At 41.7% G+C, this 25606-nt stretch overlaps 1 protein-coding gene across 2 annotated transcripts in view; it reads right to left on the reverse strand.

Annotated features, from left to right (window-relative positions):
- Positions 1 to 5152: 5152 nt before the first annotated feature.
- CCDC34 (coiled-coil domain containing 34) overlaps positions 5153 to 25606 on the reverse strand; it is a 45120-nt gene continuing 24666 nt past the window's right edge. Inside the window, exons 6-7 of one of the 2 annotated variants that reach the window (XM_069740388.1) lie at positions 24639 to 24780; positions 5153 to 6572 (exon numbers count right to left, since the gene is read on the reverse strand). In XM_069740388.1, the coding sequence (XP_069596489.1) occupies positions 6355 to 6572; positions 24639 to 24780 (360 nt within the window). In that variant the 3' untranslated portion in view covers positions 5153 to 6354. The remainder of the gene's footprint in view (positions 6573 to 24638; positions 24781 to 25606) is intronic. The other variant, XM_069740389.1, reaches the window with a different exon arrangement.

The following is a 25606-nucleotide window of genomic DNA, read 5'->3' on the forward strand; positions in this document are numbered from 1 at the left end:
TCATTCACTTCCATTATGCTCGCTACTCGAGTACAGAAGGTCCGAGAGTCTCACGTGTTCGATTTGAGTACCAGGCACTCAAGCATTTCAGTGCTCGATCAACACTACTGTCGACGTGAGGTCAGTGGAAAATGTGCAATCGCTGGCAGGAGTGATCCGTGACCAAGTTTTTAGGTCCATTAGAAAAAATTAAATGGTCTCAGATAATCCCTATAAATAAATAAATAGTTGAAAGCCGGAGACTTTAATAAATAAGTGACCCATAAGGTTACAACACAAGAGTCCAATAATGACATTTTAGTGGTCAGATATAAAATATCCAAGAAGCATAGTTTCCCCTTGCGGAGACAGATTGACATGCTTAGCATGCCGGGATGAGGAGACTTAAAGTGGAGATCTGGTTTGGCTGTGTGAGAGGCGTCCGACCGATATCCAAGAAGTATCGTTTCTCCTTGCGGAGATTGACATGCTAAGCATGCCGAGATGAGGAGACTTAAAGCCGCAATGCTCCTCTGGGAAATATGCTAATTATGCAAATTGTCTCTTCAGAGAGGAAGAGAACTAGAACTCTAGTTCCACCTATTGGAAGTAGCAATTCTACAAGTCAATGTCGACCCTTTAACGAGCCTTGTCACATGACTTAGGATAAGGGTCAACATTGACTTGTAGGATTGCTACTTCCAATAGGGGCACTAGAGTTCTAGTTCTCTTCCTCTCTGAAGAGACAACTTGCATAATTAGCATATTTCCCAGTGGAGCATTGCGGCTTTAAGTCTCCTCATCTCGGCATGCTTAGCATGTCAATCTCTCCAAGGAGAAACGATACTTCTTGGATATCGGTCGGACGCCTCTCACACAGCCAAACCAGATCTTCACTTTGCACTGACGAGGGGCAGTACCCCGAAACACAGTGTCTGCAAATTGAGATTCTGGTTTGGCTATTATCCTAAGTCATGTGACAAGGTTCGTTAAAGGGTCAACATTGACTTGTAGGATTGCTACTTCCAATAGGTGGCACTAGAGTTCGCTCCTCTCTGAAGAGAAAATTTGCATAATTAGATATAAGAAAATAAACATCTGTTTAGGGACCGTGCACACATTGTGTTTTTTTTCTGCACACTTGTCACAAAACCTGAAGGATTTCCTAGTACCAGCAAAGTAAATGAGATTGCTGAAGTCTCATGCACAAGTTGCTTATTTTTCACTTACAGAATAGAAGCACATATAAATCTGCCACATATCAATTAGTTCAGCAGTTGTTGTTGTTTTTTTTATTAAATCACACACTGTTTCCCCTCTTTCCCTTCCCCATAAGGTCATCAGGATTATCTTAACATATTAATACATTCATTTTCTTACTGATTTTTCCTGTAAATGGGGCTGGCCCATTACTGATATATTCCCTGTTACAGATGCCACTTTTGCCTCCTGGGTGGCATAACAGAGCTGCCTGGATCTCTTGGGACCCAGCAGTTCCTTTTCCCTTCCTACATTCAGTGATAACATGACCGAGTCTGGAGGAGGAAGCACTGGCAGTGCTTACTGCTCTGTTTACATAAGCATTGATTAGTGATGTTTGTATGCACATCACTCAATCCCAACCTCCCACTCCCGCTTCCAAGACTCAAGCTGCACCAATTCTCTGGAATGCACTACCCAGGACAATGCAAATAATTCCCAATATTAACAGTTTAAAACATGGCCTAAAAATGCATTTCTTTAGACTGGCTTATAACTGGCTTGTACCTATTCTCATTTTGCCCTTTTTTTACCTATTTTCTTCCATATTAGCACCCTCTTGGTATCTGTTACTGTATAATGTCTGTACAAGTTCCCTCTATAATGTAAAGTGACGCAGAACATGCTGACACTATAGAGCTAAAGAAAAATCATTATCATCAATGGGATAAGCATAAACCATGGTTATCTTGTCTCTGGAAAGTGCCTGTGTCGGACATCCAGTTTCCCACCCCCACAGCTGCTTGATCTCATATAAACTGCTAACACTGCATTGAGGTTTTAGAACGTCAGTGCAGAGTTAAGCGTGGACTGCCCGGAAGTTTATAACATATGGGCAGTCCAGAAGTAGTTAAACTTCCCATTCCCACCGCAGTACTGTCATCAGCTTCAGGGCATTTTAGTTGAAATCTCCATCTGTACATTCTTTACTGGCAGTGGAACAGTTAACCACTGGAATTTCATGCAACCATGTCATAAAGCACATTTTACAACGCGACCCAAAATGATCCAGAAATAAAATTAATATCCTTTGAAATGACATAATCCCTTATTACAAGTACGACATGTACTATGCATACCAAAACTCATCAAAAGAACATTTGGGGCAAGCAGCGCCTGTGGGAAGTGGCTGTCAGTCACCGGTGCAGACACTATCCTGACACTAGATGCCACAATCCCACATGATCAGCAGTCTATCACTCTGACAAACTGCAGACATTCCTGCAATCACAACTGCCAGCATACCCACGCTGGGAGTTATGATCTCGCCACAGCTGCAGTCACCGGTAGCAGATCGCTGATGTACAAAATAGTTTGCACGATCAGCCAACTTCAGGTTATTTGATATCGTATGTCTTAAAGAGACATTTCCGTAAATGATAACGTATTCATTAAAAGGGATTATTGTACACAAAGGGAGTGACGGTAACAGTCACTTTTTCCCGCAGCCTTTCACACATTAATGAACAGACGGCTTTTGAAAAAAGTCTCAAGTCAGACGTCTTCATTTGTCTACTTTATTATCAAGATTAATATTAAAGTATTAAAGAGGCTTTATTTGTTCTCGGGGAGCAGGAAACGGCTGCTAGTTAAATTCACATTACCAGGGCATTTAAATATTTGACTTGTCCCTGCTGCATATACAAATTTCAGTCTGATGCCTTAGGCGTACAAATCATTTCCTCCGTCCCCAGCTCCAGCAAATACACAAATCATATAAATCTGTGCTCTACAAAATGTACTTTAGAAGGAACATTAAGCCTGGAGACGCAACGCAATGTCACCGCACAAAAAAAAAATGACAAAATAAAATAATCTGCTAAATAAAGTGCATCATGTATCTGTAAATCTGGACATGATTTTATTGCTTATTTTTTATTTAAATGTTTGCAGCATTAATTTTTTCGATTCAGCATACACCATTGATTTTTCCTTTCTTTTAATGAATGATTTTCAGTGCCTAATATTTCCAGTGCCCAACACCTGGAGTTAAAATAAATCATTCTCAATTTGCTTAATTATTAATTCACATTGCTTTTTTTATTTTCAAGTTAAACAACTTACAAAAAAATATGAAATAAAAATTCAAAGTACAAAAATATTTTTTCTAACAAAGTCAAATAAATCTTTTAGAATAATTTTCTATACAAAGTTTGTAAAAAAAAAAAAAAAAAAAAGTACAAATGTAAATACAAGGTATGCGAAAACTTAAAGGGATCTTCACAAATTTTGATAAACACATTTTGTAATATAAAAAAAACAAAAAAACCTGCTGCAAAAGTGGGTTCCACACTGAAAGATTACATGACTGTCCATTTATTAAAAGACGTTCCCTTTCCATGTATGGTCTCAGAGACGAGGACTTTTTAAAATAATGTGGTCAGTTCCACTCTCAGCATCCCTAACAAACCGATAATTCTGAAAGGAGAAGCCACGGCAGGCCAGGTATTCTTGTAGCTACTGCCGCCGAAAAAAATGTGGTGTTCAATGGCAATTATTCAGAAGAATGGATGTCAATGTAATACAAGGACAGCTGGATTTCACTAGAATGAGAGCGGCTCATAAAGAGCCACTCTCTGTTCTGAGTCAAAGATGGGAGTCCTCTATGAGAAAACGTGACCTGTGTCGTCTAAATGGCTCCAGTCTTAGAGATGAGGTTGGCCAGATATTCTTACATTTATAATTACATAATCCCAGTAAATTCACAAATTATACTTTCTACAAGTCAATCAGGAATTACAGTAGGTGCTACTACTTTGGCTTTAGAGTCAGAATGGACTAGCACACTTTCCCTACGCACTAACAGCTTCTTCCCAGGGACCCTTTCCCTACTTACTAACCCAGTGGTCCCCAACTCCAGGCCTCGAGGTCCGCCAACAGTGCAGGTTTTCAGGATTTCCTTAGTATTGCACAGGGGTTGGAATCATCACCTGTGCAGATGATCACATTACCACCGATGCAATACGAAAGAAATCCTGAAAACCTGCACTGTTGGTGGCCCTCGAGGCCTGGAGTTGGGGACCCCTGCACTAGCTTCTTCCCGGGGACCCTTTCCCTACGCACTAACTGCTTCTTTCCGGGGGACCCTGTTCCTACTTACTAACCGCTTCTTCCTGGGGACCCTTTCCCTACGCACTAACCGCTTCTTCCCGGGGGACCCTGTTCCTACGCACTAAAAGCTTCCTCCCGGGAATCCTCTCCCTACGCACTAACCGCTTCTTCCTGGTGACCCTGCCCTACACACTAACCGCTTCTTCCCGGGGACCCTTTTCATACGCACTAACCACTTCTTCCCAGGGACCCTTTTCATACGCACTAACCGCTTCTTCCCGGGGACCCTTTTCATACGCACTAACCGCTTCTTCCCGGGGACCCTTTTCATACACACTAACCGCTTCTTCCCGGGGACCCTTTTCATACGCACTAACCGCTTCTTCCCAGGGACCCTTTTCATACACACTAACCGCTTCTTCCCGGGGACCCTTTTCATACACACTAACCGCTTCTTCCCGGGGACCCTTTTCATACGCACTAACCGCTTCTTCCCGGGGACCATTTCCATACGCACTAACAGCTTCTTCCCGGGGACCCTTTTCATACGCACTAAGGCTACGTTCACATTAGCGTTGCGCCGCCATGCGTCGGCGACTCAACGCGCGACGCACGCTAAAACGCACGCAAACGCGCGCAAAAACGCGCGCGTTTTGAGACGCGTGCGTCGTTTTCCGACGAAAATCGGACGCACAGAAAATGCTACATGTAGCGTTTCCTTGCGTCCGACGCTAGCGTCGGAAACGACGCACGTGGCGAAAAACGCCACCAAAACGACGCACGCGTCCCCTATGTTAAACATAGGGGCGCGTCGCCGCTGCAACAGCGACGCACATTGGCGGAACGCCAATGTGAACGTAGCCTAACCGCTTCTTCCCAGGGACCATTTCCATACGCACTAACCGCTTCTTCCCAGGGACCATTTCCATACGCACTAACCGCTTCTTCCTAGAGATGCTGTAAACAGTTAAATGAATGTATGAAAATATGGCTGTGCCACAACAGTCCATGGGTTGCATCTAGTATTGCTGCTCTGCTGCATTGAATTGAATAGAGCCCAGTTGTAATATCATGCACTACCAGTAGACTGGTTAGCACTGTGTTTTGAAGAAAATCATTAAAAAAAAAAGTAATAATCCTGCTCAACCTCTTTACATAAAAATAAATTGTGTAATCTTGGCACTACCACTCACACCACATGCTAAACTTATCAGCTTCCATGGAGTACTGGTATCAGCTGACTTTCATGGGTGAATGTGGAAGTTTTCCCCAGACGTTATAGATCCTATTCCGAAGATAGTTGCTGCAAAGTTCCTAAAGTAACTAAACCATAATTAAACCCCAAACGTCTACAACTATCCTAACCCCTCATAATATCATGGGTCACCCCCTATATCACAGTACGATACCCAGACTTATTACCACCACTAGAATAATCTCCTCGAGCATTCCTACCACTTAGAGAAATGTCAGACTACATTAGCTACTTTAGAAAACGTTACCTTTTCTTGACAGACAATAAATGTCACATGAAATCCTGAAATATCAGGCTAATCCCTCCTGTAAAATGGGATTTATAAGATGCCGGTTGTTGGCAATTCCTTTTACATATACAATTGTGGCTAAGGGCTGTTCATTTTTAGTTTTACAGAAGAGAAAAAAAAAACTCATGAGTATTTTTTTTCCCCCAAAGGTGGTGATGGTTAAAGGGTTATTCTCATCTTGTCTTCATAAGCACAGCACTCCCTGTCACATTGCTTGAAGTCCGGACAAGAGGCATAATCACTTCACTATCCCAAACTGCACAACCCCTGAACCTGAATGCCTCTACAGCACTGGAGGAGCACGGGGCACTGAAGGTGGCCGGATACAGAGCACAGGACTTGACTTCTTGTTTCTAATAGCAGTAAAATAAAGTATTTTAATATTGAGATAAAACTGTTTCACACTAGAAAATGTAAGGTTCAAAAAACAAAAAAATAATCAGCCCGAATACTGTAGGTTTTTGTTTGTTTTTAAATCAAGTCCCTCACTTATATTTCTGTAATGTTCTAGACATCATGGTCATCTTCTAACCATCCCTCCACCAACATGAAGATTGTCCTTAGGCTTTAAGACCATGTGATTGCTGGATCTGTATAACTGGTGGGATATCGGTCTCTTTTTCTTCTTTCCAGATGAGGTTTTGATGGTCTCCTTTGGTGGTGGTGGCATGGGAATAGGCTTCCATGGAACGGGGTTATAAAACCCTGGAGCAGGATAAGAACTTCCATCATAATAACCTAAAGCAAAGACATAAGAATAATTTATTCCAGAACTTCTCTGGAGGACTTGACAAAAAAAAATTGTGCAATGCTTTATTTTCCCTGTGGTGGCGCTGCTTGGAAATTTAACACCGAACTCGACAGATGTTCTCTGGGGACTTCAGCTTTCTCTGGGGACTTCAGCTTTGGGACACCCCGTCACTGGGCTGAGTTTCATAGGAGACCATGATTTGCCTATAGTAATATTACGGTACTGCAGTATATATTATAAGCGATCGCAAAGGACAAAAAAAACCTGCTGCTTTTCTGTTGCTGAATTTCACAAAAAAAATTCAATAAAAAGCGATCAAAATGTAATATGGACTCAAACTACCGTATATTGAAAAAATGTCAGCTCGGCACACAAAAGAACAACCCCCTGCATAGCACTAAGGACAGAAAAATGAAAAAAGTTGGGGGTCTCAAATGATAACTCAAATATTTTATTTTTTTCTACAAATTTCAGATTTTTTCACCATAAAAAAAAAAATAAAATATATATATATATATATATATATATATATATATATATATATATATATATATATATATATATATATATACATACATACATACATATATATATATATATATATATCTAATATATAATTGCCTAGAATACTACTTCCTGCAATTTGTGCCAACTTCCTGTCCGGAGCTAATGTCCGGAGCTAATGTCCGGAGCTAATGTCCGGAGCTAATGTCCGGAGCTAATGTCCGGAGCTAATGTCCGGAGCTAATGTCCGGAGCTAATGTCCGGAGATAAGTGACGTCAACAGTGTCCAGTGTCTGATTGGTTGCCGCCTGCTGCGAGCGACCAATCAGAAACGTGCCGTACTGTGACACACTCCGCCCGCCATTTTGGTGTGATTTTTGAATTTTTACCTCACAGCAAGTTTCTACTGCGTGGAGGCGGGCCCAGTGACGTTGCTCTTCAAGCTCCTGCCGAATTTCGTCAAAAAAATGATAATACCATTTACCAAAACTATATATATTTAGTTGTGAAGTGGTTCAGTGACATTTTCACACCAATTTTGAACTTTTGTTTGGCGTTTTCTCCATATACTGCCTATTATTCACTGACTGTTATACTGAGAGACTGCCGTTTATTAACCTCTTCTTTGCCACATTGGGTATATTGCTCTATTATTTGCCACATAAGGACATTGTCCATTATTGCCCAGCAATTTCTTAAATAACAAGAATTGTCAAGAGCTGGTGAGTGCAGCCATTTTTTGTTCTTTCTTACTATTATTTATTAATTGTATTATTCTTACATTTGAATAAATAAAGTATATATGGATTCTAGACTCCCGATTCTTTAGAATCGGGCTGCCATCTAGTATATATATATATATATATATATATATATATATATATATATATATATATATATATATATATATATATATATATATATATATATATATATAATTGCCTAGAATACTACTTCCTGCAATTTGTGCGCTGTGGAGATCAGACTGAACTAAAGGAATCCATCTTATCTTCTTCCTGAGAAATCTCGCTTACAACAAGATTCATTTCTGCTGACTTGACATTTCCTTTTATGGAAGTAATCATGTGTGCATTCCTTCTTTCAATAGCAGCCTTTCATTCACCTTCCAGATGATGTAACTTTCTACTGATAAAGACTGGTATAGATTGTTTATGTAAGAGATAGTGAAATATGAGCGCTTGTGCGCATGTCTGTAAAAGAATAATTCTTTTCTATATAAAGGGAGGGCAAAGCCCAGAGAGAGAGATGTGCTCCTGGGCTTCCCTTGTATATGATCACACAATACCTTGTTTGCGTGTCATTTACTTAGGATCCCTACCTCTAGTAAGCCAGGGACTGAGAAGGACTTAACATTTCTTTGGCGCCCGAACAGGGACCCGAGATGAGAGTATTTGCTCGAGATTCACCTGCGGATACGGACAATGGAGATCTGGGATAATGGACGGCAAATGAACTGAAAAACCTGGCCAGGTAAGAGACATTATTAGTTCTCTTTTATCTGCCTTGTATTATCCGAAAGATCTCTATGAGCCGTGTCACGCTGGGTTAGTCTAGTAGTGAGTAGATACCTATAAAACTCGGGTTACTATATTGTATAGATTTATGAGTCCTGTCCCTGGCAGTGTGTGAACAGAGTGAAGGTTGTGGTATGTTGTGAAAGAAGAGCAAAAGTGCGTAGAAAAATAAGCCGAAATAGTTGGGGTATAAGCCTTATACACGGAAGTCAGCCTAACTGGGTCATGTGGTTGCGTCCTTTCGGGGAGACCTCCGCCCATGCTTGACTCTCATTTAAGTGCTTAACCTCCTTCATTTCTGGATAAGGTTTGATAGAATGAGCCCAGGACGCGGGTCCATGAGCCTGGGACAAGTATGCTAACTGACACAGAAAGTTTTGTGATCTGTATGGTGTTGCTGGGTCTGTTTGCGTGCATAATAGCACTTAAGTACATTCTGCACATTAGAAAGAATGGAGCAGATCAGCCCTTCAATATTTTAGCTCCCTAGGAGAGAAGGCAACGAGACATCACCTAGGATAAGTGATTGTCCAAACGTCACCTGGGGTAGAAATAGCTAATATTGAAAAAAAAAAAAAAGAAAAATGGGAAATAAACAGACAAAAACCGTCTTAGGACAAGTGGAAGCAGCAGATATCATACAGGAAAGATGTGGGAAGACAGTCAGAAGTCAGATTAGAAGGGTAAGAGAAAAATTGGGAATTTCAGAAGCACTTATGTTCAGCACTGAATGGGAAAGACTGAGTAAAGAACGAGGTGGAATTATCAAAGACAATGGGTGGGAAGAAATCATACACTGTATGATAGAGGTCTCAAAAACAGCTAAAGAGGAGAATTGGAAGTATGATCCAGACACTTCCAAATGGATTATGGGGAAGGGAAAAAGTTGTGACATAATCCCACCACCTTACCTAGATCCAAAAGCCCAATCATTTGTACCATCTGGAGGAGCAGAAGGAGGAAAACAATTTCCAGCCTTGTATCCCAATCTTGGTGGGGTAGGAGGATGGGTATGTTCACACTGTGGACAACAAAATCCAGATTGGAGAAATGATTGCCTAGTCTGTGGTACACCTAGACATGGCGCTGTACTTGCCCCTGTTAGGGTAGTACCAAGACCCTTTAGGGAACCTGGTGCTGACGGGGTAATGGGAACTAGATATCACCAGACCCGACAGTATTTTCCTTGGTCCCCTGCTGAAGGTATGTCCCTCCTGCATAATGCGCCTGATCCCACTCAATATCCCATCCGATTTGCACAATACATACAACAAATCATGCAGACTCATGCTGGGGTCTGGGCGGACGGGGAAGAATTATGTAGAATGAAAATGTCCCCCGGACTTTTTCAGGAATTATTGACACACCTACAGCCCAATAGACCAGTGGCAGAAGGGGGTGCCTTACAGACAGAAGCATCAGGTACCCAGTTCACAGAGGCATTAATAATTTTCATGAGAGAAAAACAGAGGGAAAGGGGATCTACGGGTGTGATTATGCAGAAATTTGGGCAAAGTATTGAAGAATATAGTCAAGAATTAGAAAATAGCTTTAGGGATGAAGGATTGGATTTGACTGATGCTTCAGTAAGGAGACTTTTTACAAAACAATTAATAGAGGGGCTAGATCCGAAAATCAGAGAAAAATTTAAATCCTCTACTCCAGATTGGAGAACAATTGAACAACCAAATATTGTGAAACAACGATGTTTAGGAATAGTCATGGATATGAGAGAGAATCGTAAGCCTGTTAGAATAGCACAAGCTAATACAGGAGGAAGAGTGAGACACAACTTTCCTTGCCACTACTGTAAAAAGCCAGGTCATTTCCAAAGAGAGTGCAGGAAGAAGTTGGCAGATATAAAGTCAGGCAAATTTGTTCCCAGAAATAACCCTCCCCAAACGGACAACCAGCAGAAATCTACCATCATAGATGGTCCCATACCAGATTCAGATTGACTCGATGTGTTACAAACTTCCCTACCAGCTAGAAGACCTATGATACAGGTGAATGTGGGGGGGAGAGAGATTCCATTTTTGATAGATACAGGTGCAACTTCCTCAATTTTGAATCAAGATTTTCTTCCGAATCCGGAAGATATTTCAGAACAAACAACTTTTGCTGAGGGTTATGATGGGGTAATTCGAACACTGCCATATACTGTGCCCCTAGAGGTCTCATTAGGACCTAAATGTTTTGCATCCAGATTTTTGTATGCCAGAGGTGCCCCAACATGTTTGTTAGGAACTGATGTCCTAAAGAAATTAGAAGCTAACATCAATTTTAGGGAAGATGGCACAGTTATACTGACTATCCCTGATGATGCAGAAACATTAGAACAATATGTTAGAATTCAGGCTTTTGAGGATTATGCTGAAGAAAAAGAGTACACCACAGATCTAGACCTCTCAATGGTCCCAGAAACACTGTGGGCACAGGGTGACACCGATGTGGGACTATTGCATATCTCTCCTGTAAAACTATCTGTGCAACCAGGAACTGTTCTCCCACAGCTCAGACAATACCCTGTGAGTGCCCAGCAGGAACTAGCGATTACAAAACAGATAGAGGGATATAGAGAGAAAGGAGTTTTGGTAGAAATACAATCACCTGCTAACACTCCTCTGTATCCAGTCAAAAAGAGAACTCTTGATAAGAGTTCTATGCCCAATTATCGTATGGTACATGATTTAAGAGAAATAAACAAAGTTCTAGATCCAATCACCCCAGTTGTACCCAATCCTCATACGTTACTATCACAGATACCAGCCAGTTCTCAAGTATTTACTGTAATAGATCTTTCAAATGCATTTTTCTCGGTTCCTTTACACCAAGACAGTTGGCATTTGTTTGCATTTACATTTAAGGGCAAACAGTTGGCGTGGACACGCCTTCCACAGGGAATGATACACTCCCCTACTCTTTATTCAAATGCCCTACAAACAGTCCTTCAGAGGTTTGAACCCGAACCACAGGTAGTAATTTTGCAGTATGTGGATGACCTACTACTTTGCTGCCCAGATCTAGAAACTGCAGAAAGGTCCACTGTGAGTTTACTATGTTTTTTAGAAAAAGAAGGGTGTAAAGTGAATAGACAAAAGCTACAAGTTTGTCAGACCAAAGTGGTCTTTCTAGGTCATTGCATTTCTCAAGGTAAAAAGCATCTTACACCACAAAGAACTGAAGCAATAAGACAGATGAATGAGCCTAGAAATCATAAACAGCTACGAGCATTTTTAGGAATAGTGTCTCATTGTAGACAATGGATTATACATGCCAGTCAACTAATGCAACCACTGTATGACTGTGTAAAAAGTGAACCTTATTTGTTGACAAAAGAAGGTCAGATTTCGTTCCAACAATTAAAAGATGCCCTTGTTTCAGCTCCAGCGTTAGGGCTACCAGACTACACCAAACCGTTTCAGCTTATGGCTGCAGAAGTTGATTCCCATGCTACAGGAGTTCTTACCCAGAAGTATGCAGGGAAACAAAGACCAATTGCATATCTTTCAGCAAGGTTAGATCCCGTAGCTAGAGCAGCGCCAACCTGTGTACGTGTAGTTGTTGCTGTCTCACTATTGTTGGACAAAGCATCAGAAATTGTCCTAGAGCATCCACTCACAGTTCAAACTACACATGATGTTTATGGGATATTAAACCAGGTCCAACCAAAACACATTTCCATGGCCAGACATTTGCGGCTACAGTGTTCTTTGTTGCTCCCCTCTACTATCACATTTGCTAGGCTTCAGACTCTCAATATAGCTACACTGCTACCTCTCGAGTCTGAAGGGGGGAATAAGGACACTGATCCACACGCAAATTTTTTCCCTACAGACACACATGATTGTACAGAGCTCATTTTACAAGAAACGGTAGGCTTACCCAATGTATCCGAAACACCACTTCAAAATCCAGATTTAGAGCTGTTTATAGATGGTAGTAGGTTTGCAGATGACACAGGTAACTTCCATACAGGGTATGCAGTTGTGTCAGAATCTGAAACTCTCAAAGCAGAACCACTTCCACCGAAACAGTCTGCACAAGAAGCAGAACTAACAGCATTGATTGAAGCTCTTAACCCTCCGTCACATACAACTGATCTGACAGGCGCTTCTCTTTTACTTTCATTTCTCCTTCCTCACCAGATTGTGAGGAAACCCCCTCCCTCCAGTTAGTCTCCTGTCTCTTGAAGGTCTGTGAAACCTGATATCACAGTTGGATTTCAGAGCTTCAGGGGAGAGGATATAGCTGCACAGATCTCTCAGGCTCATTGTATGTGAATACGTCACATTCAGTAAGGTTGGTATTTTATGTTTTTATTCATCACAATAGTTTATTTAGCTTGTTTTATGAATGTATAGCACAAAATGTGAGGATATTTCATAGAAATAAGGGAGATTTTATAAAAGAAAGTGTGCTGCTCAGGCATATACAGTAGTTCCCTAACATATTCCTTCTCTTGCTTCAGATTATCTGCTGAAATGGAGAGGAAAATGTACAATTTATCCAAACAACTTGATGTTGAGGAAGTAACAAACATGCTGTTAGATGATAGAGACCTCACACTGAATGAGGATTTAGGAGAGGAAAGTGAGATTGATTCTCATGATGAGGTGGAAGAATGTGTCCTGGATTCTGAAACAGAGCAAGATGGTGACAGTGGTGAGGATGAAGAAGTTGGATCATATTATATTGGAAAAGATAAAAATACTAAATGGAACAAGAAGCCATTCCAGAAAAAACGTAGGGAACCTTTAAACATTATTACTCACCTTCCTGCAGTAATAGGAACTGCACGTAATGCAAAAACTGCAGTTGAATGCTGGAACAGTATATTTACAGATGACATTCTGGACTCTATTGTCACATATACCAACCAATATATAGACATTATAAAGGACAAGTACATCTGCAACAGAACCATCAAGCCCACAGATGAAATAGAACTGCGTGCTTTTTTTGGATTACTGTACCTTGCAGGAGCTTATAGGGCAAATAGACAAAGTTTGGAGGAACTTTGGGGTAAAGATGGGGATGGAGTTGAAAAATTTAGCCTTGTTATGTCCATAAACAGATTCAAGATTCTAATTCGTTGCCTTCGGTTTGACGACAGAACTACCCGAACCGAACGCAAAACACATGACCGACTTGTTCCAATTCGTGATATATTTCAAAGATTTGTTGTAAACTGTAAACAAAGTTATTACCCTGGAGAGAATCTCACTATTGACGAAATGCTCCCTGGTTTTCGTGGTAGATGTGCCTTTCGTCAATATATTCCATCAAAGCCAAACAAATATGGAATAAAAATGTATGTCCTTGTTGATGCCAGTAAGACCTACACTTACAACCTGGAAGTTTATGCAGGAAAACAACCAGAAGGTCCTTACTGTGTGAGCAACAAACCCATTGATGTTGTAAAAAGACTGGCTGAACCCTTATTTGGATCGGGTTGCAATATTACAGCTGACAATTGGTTTACAAGTTGTGATCTGATTGATTATCTGAAAATTCAGAAGCTGTCATATGTGGGAACTGTAAGAAAAAACAAAAGGGAATTGCCGCCACAGTTTGTAAGTGTGAAAGAGAGACAACAGTACAGCAGTATGTTTGCATTCCATAATGGAAAGGCTTTAGTTTCCTATGTACCACATGCCAAAAAAATCGTACTTCTTCTATCAACACTTCATGATGATGCTGCCATCGATCCTGGGACTGGGGCAGAAAAAAAACCGGAGATAATTACATTTTACAATACCACCAAAGGGGGTGTGGATACAGCAGATCAGATGTGCTCCACTTTCAACTTCAGCAGAAACATCAAACGCTGGCCAATGGTCATATTTTTTGCTATGTTGAATTTGGGTGGTATAAATTCACAAGTAATTTATCTTGAAAACAAGCTTGAACCACTCTGTAGACGATTGTATCTGAAAAAATTGGCCCATGAACTAGTACTTGGAGAGCTACGCAGGAGAAGCGTGAAAACAATCGGTATCCCCTCTCGCCTTCAAGTTCAGCTCAAAAGGTTCCGCCCAGAAGATGATGGTGAAAAGTCACCATCTGCACCACCTCACAAAAGAAGGAGATGCACCACCTGCCAAACGGAAAGCGGAACCAGAAGGCTTTCAAATTATGAATGTCTCAAATGTCATAAAGCAATTTGCCTGACACATGCAAAAATGGTGTGTAATTCTTGCTATTTGCTCTGCAAGTGTGACTTTTCTGGGGAAACCTCAGCATCTACTTCTGATTGAATATGTTTTTAATAGTACTTAAGGTACCTTAAAATTAAGTTTGTGTTCAAAAATTTTCTTTGTACATTTTTTTGAGACAGTCGAACTGTGGACTATTTGGCGGGAGTTTTGAAAAGTTTGTATTTCATAGTTATTAGTTTTATGTTAAGTAAATGTTTTTTTTTGCAACTGATTATGTGTAGTCTCTTTTATTACATCCCTATGAAGGTCACTGATCACTTTTAGAGCACTGAAATTGCAAACATTAGATATTATAGGTATTTTTCCAGCAGGCGCCTGACAGGCACATTGTATGTGAACTCGTTAGTCCGAATATTGTATGTGACGGAGGGTTAAAATAGCTGAGAACCAGACAGCTAATATATACACTGATTCTAGGTATGCACATGGTATTGTGTTTGATTTTGGAGTAATCTGGAGAGCTAGAGGTTACATGACAGCGTCAGGACAACCTGTAAAACATGCTTCTCTGATCAAACAGATCTTAGAGGCTGCACAAGAAACAAAAGAAGTAGCAGTAATCAAGGTAGCTGCACATGTGAGATTCGACACTAGGGAATCTAGGGGAAATGATAGGGCTGATAAAGCAGCCAAAGCAGCAGCAGTCAAACCCTTACAACAGGTCCATACTGTAAACCTCACAGAAAATACTGAAGATAGACTGAGACAAGCACAGGAAGATGCAGGAGAAGAGGAGAGGGACAGGTGGAAAAAGGAAGGGGCAGAAGAACAAGCGGGAATTTGGAAGAAAGATGGACTAATATGTCTACCTAGAGCCTGGTATCCGATTGTAGTTGGTGGACTGCACCACCCTACTCATGTGTCTGCAAATGCAATGACACTACTGGCAAAGCAAGTCTGGTTGGCTCCAGGTTTTGGCAACTATGCAAGAGACTATTGTGCTGCATGCGCTATATGCCTGACACATAATCCCGGACAGACAGCAAAGACCCCTATGAAGCACCACGTCCGACCTCTCTACCCGTTTCAGCGATTACAAATAGACTTTATCCAGCTGCCAAAAAGTAATGGGTATGAGTATGTGTTGGTATGTGTGGACATGTTCTCGGGGTGGCCAGAGGCCTATCCAGTTCGGAAGGCTTCAGCTAAAAACACTGCTGTAAAGCTAGTTGCCGAACTGATACCCCGTTACGGTCTCCCTGAAGTGATCGTGTCAGATAGGGGTACTCATTTCACTGGAGAAATATTTCAAAATGTACTGAAAATGTTGGGTGTTGAAAGTCAGTTACACACTCCGTACCATCCTCAAAGTTCTGGTAAGGTGGAACGCATGAATGGAACTTTAAAATTAAAAATACAGAAAGCCATGGCTGAAACAGGAAAGCCTTGGACAGAATACCTTTCACTGGCCCTTTACTCAATACGCAATACCCCAAGGGGTAAGACTAAACTGTCTCCATATGAAATTTTGTTTGGCAGGACTGCCAATTTAGGATGTTATTTTCCACAGCAACTTGTGTTAAATATTGAGTCATTGACTTCTTATGTGCAAAATCTTCAGAAACAATTAACTAAGGTGCATGCACAAGTTTTTGCTTCCCTTCCAGATCCTGACAACACAGAAGGAAGTCACAAGTTGGAACCAGGTGATCAAGTCTATGTAAAAAGACACACCAGAAAGGCTCTAGAACCAAGGTTTGACGGACCCTTCCAAGTCCTGTTGACAACACCTACATCAGTCAAGCTTGAAGGAAAGGCATCATGGATACATGCAAGCCATTGCAAGAAAAGCAGTATAAACTCATGATATTGATGTTAATAATGATAACCTCAACGGAGGCGTGGGATAGACTGAATTCTCTAGCCCCTTTGAACAATAGATTCGTACAACATCATAGAAAATTAGTGCATGACTTGTTAAACAATACACAAACCCTGACAGATTGTTGGATCTGTACCCATTCGCCGGTATCAGCCACAAGTATACCTTTTCTAGCAGTTCCCGTATTAGCAGAAGAAATATTCGCTTGGCCTAATTGTTCAGACAACCTGGCCAACAACCAAATTGGTAATGCTAGGCTGTGGAATACTACAATCGCCATACCAATTGTGGGATGGGTAGAATTTCCTTGGTGGCAGGGTAATCTCTCAGGGAGTAACACACATCTACAATATTTAGCATTTAGGGGAGGAAAATGGGTACCTAGAAATAAGACTGGATTAACTAATTTAGGACAGGTCCCCACAGAAAATCTACAGCTTAGTTTCAGTACAACCGTCCCCCCCCTCTGATGCTTTCAAACCTGTAGTATTGGAAAGATACATACATAATAGAAAATGGGAACATTCTGAGTTGTTCCCCCAAGGTGATGCAAACAGTTGTACAAGTAAGCTGGGGAACCTGGTTTGTAATGAATCCAATGAGTATATCAAAGGAATGCCTGTATGTGGGAATCCCGCAGCCGGGTACTGTAGCCCCTTGGGACAAAACCCCTCTTGGTGTATGCTTCAGAATGTATCTAGATTTGTGGACTTGGCTCACAGATTGGTATTGCAGCACTCAGCTCTATGGGATCTGCCTGAAGGTACATTTTGGATATGCGGAGAAGGAGCATATAAATGGCTTCCCGTAGGTATAAAGGGTACTTGTACATTAGGACGCCTAACCCCGGCTACATTCATAATTTCAAATAAACAAGTGAATATGCAAGCCGTGCCCAAGCACACACTGTATAAAAGAGCTGCAGATAACTCACCACGTCCCTCGGGGAGGCCACATATAGTACAAATGGGAATTCCTAACAAAATTGCTAGTACCATTTTTTATTTATCCTATGTTAACACAGATGTGGGATAAATTAGTTAGAGCCACGGATTATCTAGATGATCAGATCTGGGATATATTGGATATACTAAACACTAGTATAGCTGTACAGAATCAGCTTATAATAGTCACTAACCAACATACCCTGGTATTGGATTACCTAACTGCCTCACAAGGGGGTATGTGTCAAATCATCGGACCCACCTGCTGTCATTATATAGACCCGAATAGTACTATGAGTATGACATTTAAATTAAAGGACGTACAACGACTCAGAGATCAGTATGACAAAGACAATGACCAGAATAAGGATAGCTGGTGGTCAGATACCTTTTCTTTTCTTAACCCAGCCAACTGGTTCAGAGGAATCGGTGGGTGGGTTGCTGGGATTATGCAGAGCATAATACATATAGTTATGATTATTGTAGTCATATACGTACTATTCCAGATTGTGCTCAAGAGTATCTCAGTATGCACAGATAAACTTTGTGTAATAGATGCAAGAGTATAAAGTTTTTTTCCTTCTTCTCTTATGTTATCCTTTGCTAATACTGATTATTGCGCTTATTTTGCTATCCCTTTGTAATATCTGTACTTATTGCAAAACAAAGAAAAGGTTGCGAGAGTTAAACGGAAGAATTAATACTAGATTTGATTCTCTTATTGAATACAAGCATGTACATGTGTAATACCAAATAAAGGCTTTGTCTTTGGCCCTGTGGTAATAAAATAAATAAAAGAAAATGTCAAAGGGGGGAATTGTGGAGATCAGACTGAACTAAAGGAATCCATCTTATCTTCTTCCTGAGAAATCTCGCTTACAACAAGATTCATTTCTGCTGACTTGACATTTCCTTTTATGGAAGTAATCATGTGTGCATTCCTTCTTTCAATAGCAGCCTTTATTCACCTTCCAGATGATGTAACTTTCTACTGATAAAGACTGGTATAGATTGTTTATGTAAGAGATAGTGAAATATGAGCGCTTGTGCGCATGTCTGTAAAAGAATAATTCTTTTCTATATAAAGGGAGGGCAAAGCCCAGAGAGAGAGATGTGCTCCTGGGCTTCCCTTGTATATGATCACACAATACCTTGTTTGCGTGTCATTTACTCAGGATCCCTACCTCTAGTAAGCCAGGGACTGAGAAGGACTTAACAGTGCCAACTTCCTGTCCGGAGCTAATGTCCGGAGCTAATGTCCGGAGCTAATGTCCGGAGCTAATGTCCGGAGATAAGTGACGTCAACAGTGTCCAGTGTCTGATTGGTTGCCGCCTGCTGCGAGCGACCAATCAGAAACGTGCCGTACTGTGACACACTCCGCCCGCCATTTTGGTGTGATTTTTGAATTTTTACCTCACAGCAAGTTTCTACTGCGTGGAGGCGGGCCCAGTGACGTTGCTCTTCAAGCTCCTGCCGAATTTCGTCAAAAAAATGATAATACCATTTACCAAAACTATATATATTTAGTTGTGAAGTGGTTCAGTGACATTTTCACACCAATTTTGAACTTTTGTTTGGTGTTTTCTCCATATACTGCCTATTATTCACTGACTGTTATCCTGAGAGACTGCCGTTTATTAACCTCTTCTTTGCCACATTGGGTATATTGCTCTATTATTTGCCACATAAGGACATTGTCCATTATTGCCCAGCAATTTCTCTGCAATATAAACTGCCTATTTATTAATATCTGCATTCCTGCAAAGAACTATTGCCTATTATTAACTGGGTATTTTCCTACTACCTGACACTGCCTCTTATTAACCTGTTGTTTGCCACCACCACGCTTAAAGCTGTTTAGCTTAGCCAACATGAGCTCTAATAGTAAGGATACTAATGACACAGAGCCCAAAGCTGCTGATGGCGCACGTAAGATTAGGTCTGATAGAAAGTATACTAATAATGCAGAGCAAAAAGACGCCGCTGCCGCACGTAAGCGCAAACAGCGTGCTAAGTCTGATGTCTTTCATCCCTCCCCTCATAAGCATGTTCATGGATCCTGTGTAACTGTACCTTAAATAACAAGAATTGTCAAGAGCTGGTGAGTGCAGCCATTTTTTGTTCTTTCTTACTATTATTTATTAATTGTATTATTCTTACATTTGAATAAATAAAGTACATATGGATTCTAGACTCCCGATTCTTTAGAATTGGGCTGCCATCTAGTGTATATATATATATATATATATATATATATATATATATATATATATATATATATATATATATATATATATATATATATATATATATATATATATATATATATATATACAACACAACTGTACAAGTTTGGTAATCATGCCTTGTTGGCAGGTCATTCTTACTGCACAGTGAATGATGTAGAAACAAAGTTAAAACAACGAAGAGAAACAAACTTTTTTCCACAAAGGGTGCACTTTTCTTTTTTAAATGCATGGTACCATTCAAAACTACAAACTCATCCTGTGAAAAAACAAGCCCTTGCTCAACGGCTGTGTCAACAGAAAAAAATGTATGCGGCTCTTGGAACAAGAGGAGGAAACAGGTGAAAGCACTAAAATGAAGAGTTCCCAGGTTGTTAAGGGGTTCAAAGCACCACTCCGATGTTTTGGCTTTTTTCAGCGATGGAGTGGCTCTTTAAAACGTAAGCTTCCTGCCCCCGTTCTTATATTCACCTTCAGGCAGTTTCACCTTTTACCAATGCCGCTCCGGTCCGGTCCTGAAGTGCCATCTTGTGCCTGTAACTTCTGACCGGCTTGAAGTCAGAAGTTACGTCACAAAGGCTCAATGCAAGTCTACGAGAGCCTGAACGCTGCTCTCAGACTTGTATGAAAAAGTGACCTCCGGCGCCCTCCATGACACACTGGAGCGAAGCTGGGAAAGGATGAAGGGGGCAGCAGGCGAGTATGAGACAGGGGGCATGGAATTTCACGCAACTCCAGCGGTGCAGTAAAAAATAAACAACGCCGGAGTGGCGCTTTTGAGGACTGTTTAGGTGAGCACCCCGGGTTTGGTGCCACCCTGTGCTGCGATCCTAATTCATCCAGGTCTGAGAGAAAGTGCCAACAATTTGTTTCTGAGGACTTAGTGAAGTATTGCCACCTCGTTTTCTGCTCAGGATGGGTAAAACCACACGTGCGCTGGGAAGGTCAGAGATGGAAAAATGTGCACAGCATTAATCTGCAAACAACCATGTGTAATCCTCATCAGTTCTCTCCTCTTACACATAAGCTATTGTTTGGCAAGGAATCATTGGTAAGCCTCATCTGTATGATTTATTTAGATTGTCTCTCTCTGTCTTTCAACGGACCGTGAAGGTTATCTATCTGCCAACCACGAGTGCGAGTGTGACAAAGATACACGTCGTAGCAAGAGCCAAACCCAGAGGCCGAGGGCGAGTAGCTGGCCCCGGACTGACTATCGGCCATCCTGGAGGACCACGGCCTAGACAGTGGTTGACAGCAGGAATGTGTGAAGCTCACAACGTCAGGGCGTCTCACCCACGAGGACGCGGCACCAAACACTTCACAGCAGACCTGACTGTAAGCTCTGGCATATGTTATGCACAGGGCTGGGGGGTGTTCGAGACGCCAATGGAAGCTGTCAGCACTTTATGAGCTTCCAACAAAGGTATGAAAAGCATGCCTGGCCTGTCTCCACTCCAGAAAGCCAGTAAATGTATTTACCATGCATAAAACACTACAGCTTGTAAAACTGTACATGGAAAATCATTGTTCATTTGTTTCTAGGCTTGTAAAAAAAAGAAAAAAGGAAACATGATATTAAAAGAAAACTATATACACATATATTTACCATCAACAAAATGACAGAATATTAATTATAGGTCGTTTTACATGGAAAGATAAATGGGTAAAATAAGCGCCAGTCTGCAATAAAAGCAAGTGGGTAACGTGGGCGATAATGGTATGCTTCTCCTAACTACGACTGGTCGGGAGCTCGCTCACTTGTTCTCCTGTCTCCAGCACGAACCACAGATCCCTACGCATGCAATCAGAAGTACTAAATACAAAAGTTACAATTTATCAATGAACGAGCAAAACATATCGTCCATCGTTCACTCGCTACACATTCTACATGTGGACGAGTATTGGGAACCTTCACTTCATCTAAAGATCTGTCACATACTAAAAGCCACATGGAAACATCCCTCAAAAGGTGTTGTCCCTTTTCTGAAAGTCCCAATACCTGCATGACATATATATATATATATCAAAGCATGCTTTATTCACATTCCCAGGTCTTCCGCTGAACCTCTGCTCCTGGGGACGAATACTGACTCCAATACATCAGCAGCACGGCAGCCTTTCTGAGAGCTCAGCAGATCCGAGGGGGTGTTCTGTCCACACGGAAAGAGCTGCTGAGCTCATGGATTGGCTGCAGCGCTGACATCAATATCACTCACCAGGAGCAACGGCAGACACTCAGCAGTGGACCTGCTTCTTTGTTTTGTTTTTTGTAACAAATGGCATCTGAGAACTGGGATTTTCTGAAAGTGGACAACCTTTTTAAGCAGTCATTTGCATGTAGATGCAAACACAGAGCTAGAAGAATGACTAGATTATCCGGTAGATGAAGATTAGGTTGATTCTTTCTATAAAACAGGACTATTTGGACTCTGCTCTTCATCAGTGGCGTAACTTGAAACTCATGGGCCCCGATGCGAAAGCGCCAACGGGAACCACAAATATTTTAAATCTTTAATAGCAATAGTCTTTTTCTATAGGCCAAAGAGACTTTTAAGGCCCCCCAGGGCCCGGGTGCGATTGCAACCCCTGCACCTGTTGTAGTTACACCCCTGCTCTTCATCAAACCTCCTAATCTATATATATATATATATATATATATATATATATATATATATATATATATATATATATATATATATATATATATATATATATATATATATATATATATATATATATATATATATATATATATAGAATTGTCTAAGGGTCACTTCTGTCTTTCTATAACGGAAATCCCAAGTCGCTGATTGGTCGTGGCAAAACAGCCACGACCAATCAGCGACGGGCACAGTCCGGCGGCGAAATGGCCGCTCCCTACTCTCCTGCCGTCAGTGCCCGTTCCATACTCCCCCAGTCAGCACTCACACAGGGTTCATGGCAGCGTTAACGGACCGCGTTATGCCACGGTGTAACGCACTCCATTAACGCTGCTATTAACCCTCTGTGACCAACTTTTTACTATTGATGCTGCCTATGTGGCATCAATAGTAAAAAGATCTAATGTTAAAAATAATAAAATAATAAAAAATCATTATATTCTCACATTCCGTTGGCCCCCGGATCCAGCAGAGTCCTTTCTCGCTCCTCGTGACGCTCCGGTGACCGGTCAATGCATTGCGGTCTCGCGAGATGATAATGTAGCGGTCTTGCGAGACAGCTACGTCATCATCTCGCGAGACTGCAATGCACTCTTGGGACCGGAGCATCGCGAGGAGCATCGGTAAATGCCTCGGCCGGATCCGGGGGCCGACAGAGGGTGAGTATATAGTTATTTCTTATTTTAATTCTTTTTTTTAACAGGGATATGGTGCCCACATTGCTATATACTGAGTGTGCTGTGTTATATACTACATCTCTGTGCTATATACTATATGGGCTGTGCTATATACTACGCGGCTGGGCAATATACTACGCGTCTGTGCCATATACTACGCGTCTGTGCCATATACTACGCGTCTGGGCAATATACTACGCGGCTGGGCAATATACTACGCGGCTGGGCAATATACTACGCGGCTGGGCAATATACTACGCGGCTGGGCAATATACTACGTGGCTGGGCAATATATTACGTGGGCTGTGCTATATGCTACGTGGGCTGTGCTATATGCTACGTGGGCTGTGCTATATGCTACGTGGGCTGTGCTATATATATATACGTGGGCTGTGTTATATGCTACATGGGCTGTGCTATATTTCCCTGCTGTATCTGTGCATCATGAATTGTGGTATGTGTTAAAGAGGGGAGCCCACAGACTCTTTCGCCCGGGGCCCTCAAAAACCAGGAGCCGGCCCTGGCTTCACTGATTGTTCGCGGCTGGGCGTGACCAATCAGCGACAGGTGCAGTCCGCCCGCGAATTGACACAGAATTTGAACCACGCTTCGCTAATTTGTCGCGGCAGGCCGGCTGAATCCTGTGTATAAATTGCATTATTCTGAAAACTTCATAAATAAACTACATACATATTCTAGAATACCCGATGCGTTAGAATCGGGCCACCATCTAGTTCTTTACATAAAGGGACAATCAATCAGTTGAATGGGTTAGACGAGAATATGTCATAATTCAATGAACGCAGGAACCCATTGGGTCCCTTCCTGATCCTGAAAAGAGGACATCACAGCCTTTTTGGTATTTTTCTGGCACGATGGTGCCCATAGTCGACGGCCATGTAAGGAACTTCAGAACATCTCAAATCAAATAAATGAGGTCATGATGCAGTTCCCAGAGTAGCTGCCCCATCTGTTCAAGGTTCAGGGATGGATCTAGCAACCTGGCTTCCACAGATAGCGAAGGGATGGTGTTTCCAAGTGATATTAAAGCAAGTATGCGCTCTGGACATCTGATGCCTACTGATATACAGGTTCTCAACTCTATTCGTCGAGCTCCTATGGAACGCTTTACAGGATTATTGCCAACATTACAGTTATCACCTGTTTACAAGATAGATGAGAACATGCAAATCATTGGAGGTCCGAGCACTGGGACTATCACTTATTCCAAAAACTGGGCTCTGGATTGCTCCATCAAAACATGGTGGTGGCTGAGCCACACCAATCATTCTCTATGGGATTGCAAAAGATCCAAGAGCTCTTCTTGCCATTTCGTCACAGAGAATGAATGCACCAGCGGCACCTATGTGTGGCCTCTGCTCAATGCCGACCACTCATCAGACCTAAGGTGCCATATTGTATGTCCTGACGGGTACACACCTGTTAATTTCCCATTGACATAGCCATAGCTGTTCAGTGCCGGACGTGGTTTGTTTTTTGCCTGTTCCAACCATTCCTTGAACATTCGCTCTGCCTTCTCCTTCTTCTCTTTTTGCTCAGTAAAACGATTGTCTTCTTCATCCTAGACAGAAACAGATCAGATACTAATTCCTGCTTTCCCCTGTCCTCTCTCCAGAAGACCTCATCCAGAGCGGAGGGTCCAGCTAGTAGCACCAGGTAAGGCCTGTGATGGACGCTTCCCAGCTAGCGAGAGCGAGGTGGATTCTCTGCAATCTGCAGGGTCTGTTTCCGATCATTGCACAGTTCATTAGAAACATGTAGGCTGCTCTGCAATCCCCCTCCAGGCCTTATACCTCCGTGCACGCTCTTATTTGCCCTGTTACAAAGGCTCCATAAATGTGGTCATGGAACTTATTAATATGCTCTCCATTTCCAGGAGGCCTTGTAGTTCATTGCTACAGGAATGTGCTGCACCCGCAAAATGGTGAAAGGGAAAAATACATAAAAAATAAAAAGATGGACCTTCCGGAAGGGCTACTGCAATCACCACGATGAAAATGACATTTTAATTAGAGCTTAACTATGAGACCGCACTACCTGCTTAGCAAGAAATTCTTTTTTTTGGGGGGGGAAGGCAACTAGTGATGGGTATGTATGTGAACTAATATATTCTGGTCATAGCGTTACATGAATGTGTGATGTTCCTGTGCCGTGTGTGTATGGAACAGAGCAGTGCCCCCTAATAGTCAGAGGGGCACAGCTGGGAGGTAACGATTATAAAGGTACCATACTACGCTGACGCATAAATCCAGAAACCAGACAAGTACAGATCCAAGTGGAAACCTCTGCACAAGAACCACATGATAGGAGATCAGTATGGCATCGATGGGTGTCCCACATCCGGCACCCCCAATGATCAGTATTGAACTCAGCTGGTACCCCATTAT

Source organism: Ranitomeya imitator, chromosome 9 (assembly GCF_032444005.1).
Source record: "Ranitomeya imitator isolate aRanImi1 chromosome 9, aRanImi1.pri, whole genome shotgun sequence".
NCBI classification, from domain to species: Eukaryota; Metazoa; Chordata; class Amphibia; order Anura; family Dendrobatidae; genus Ranitomeya; species Ranitomeya imitator.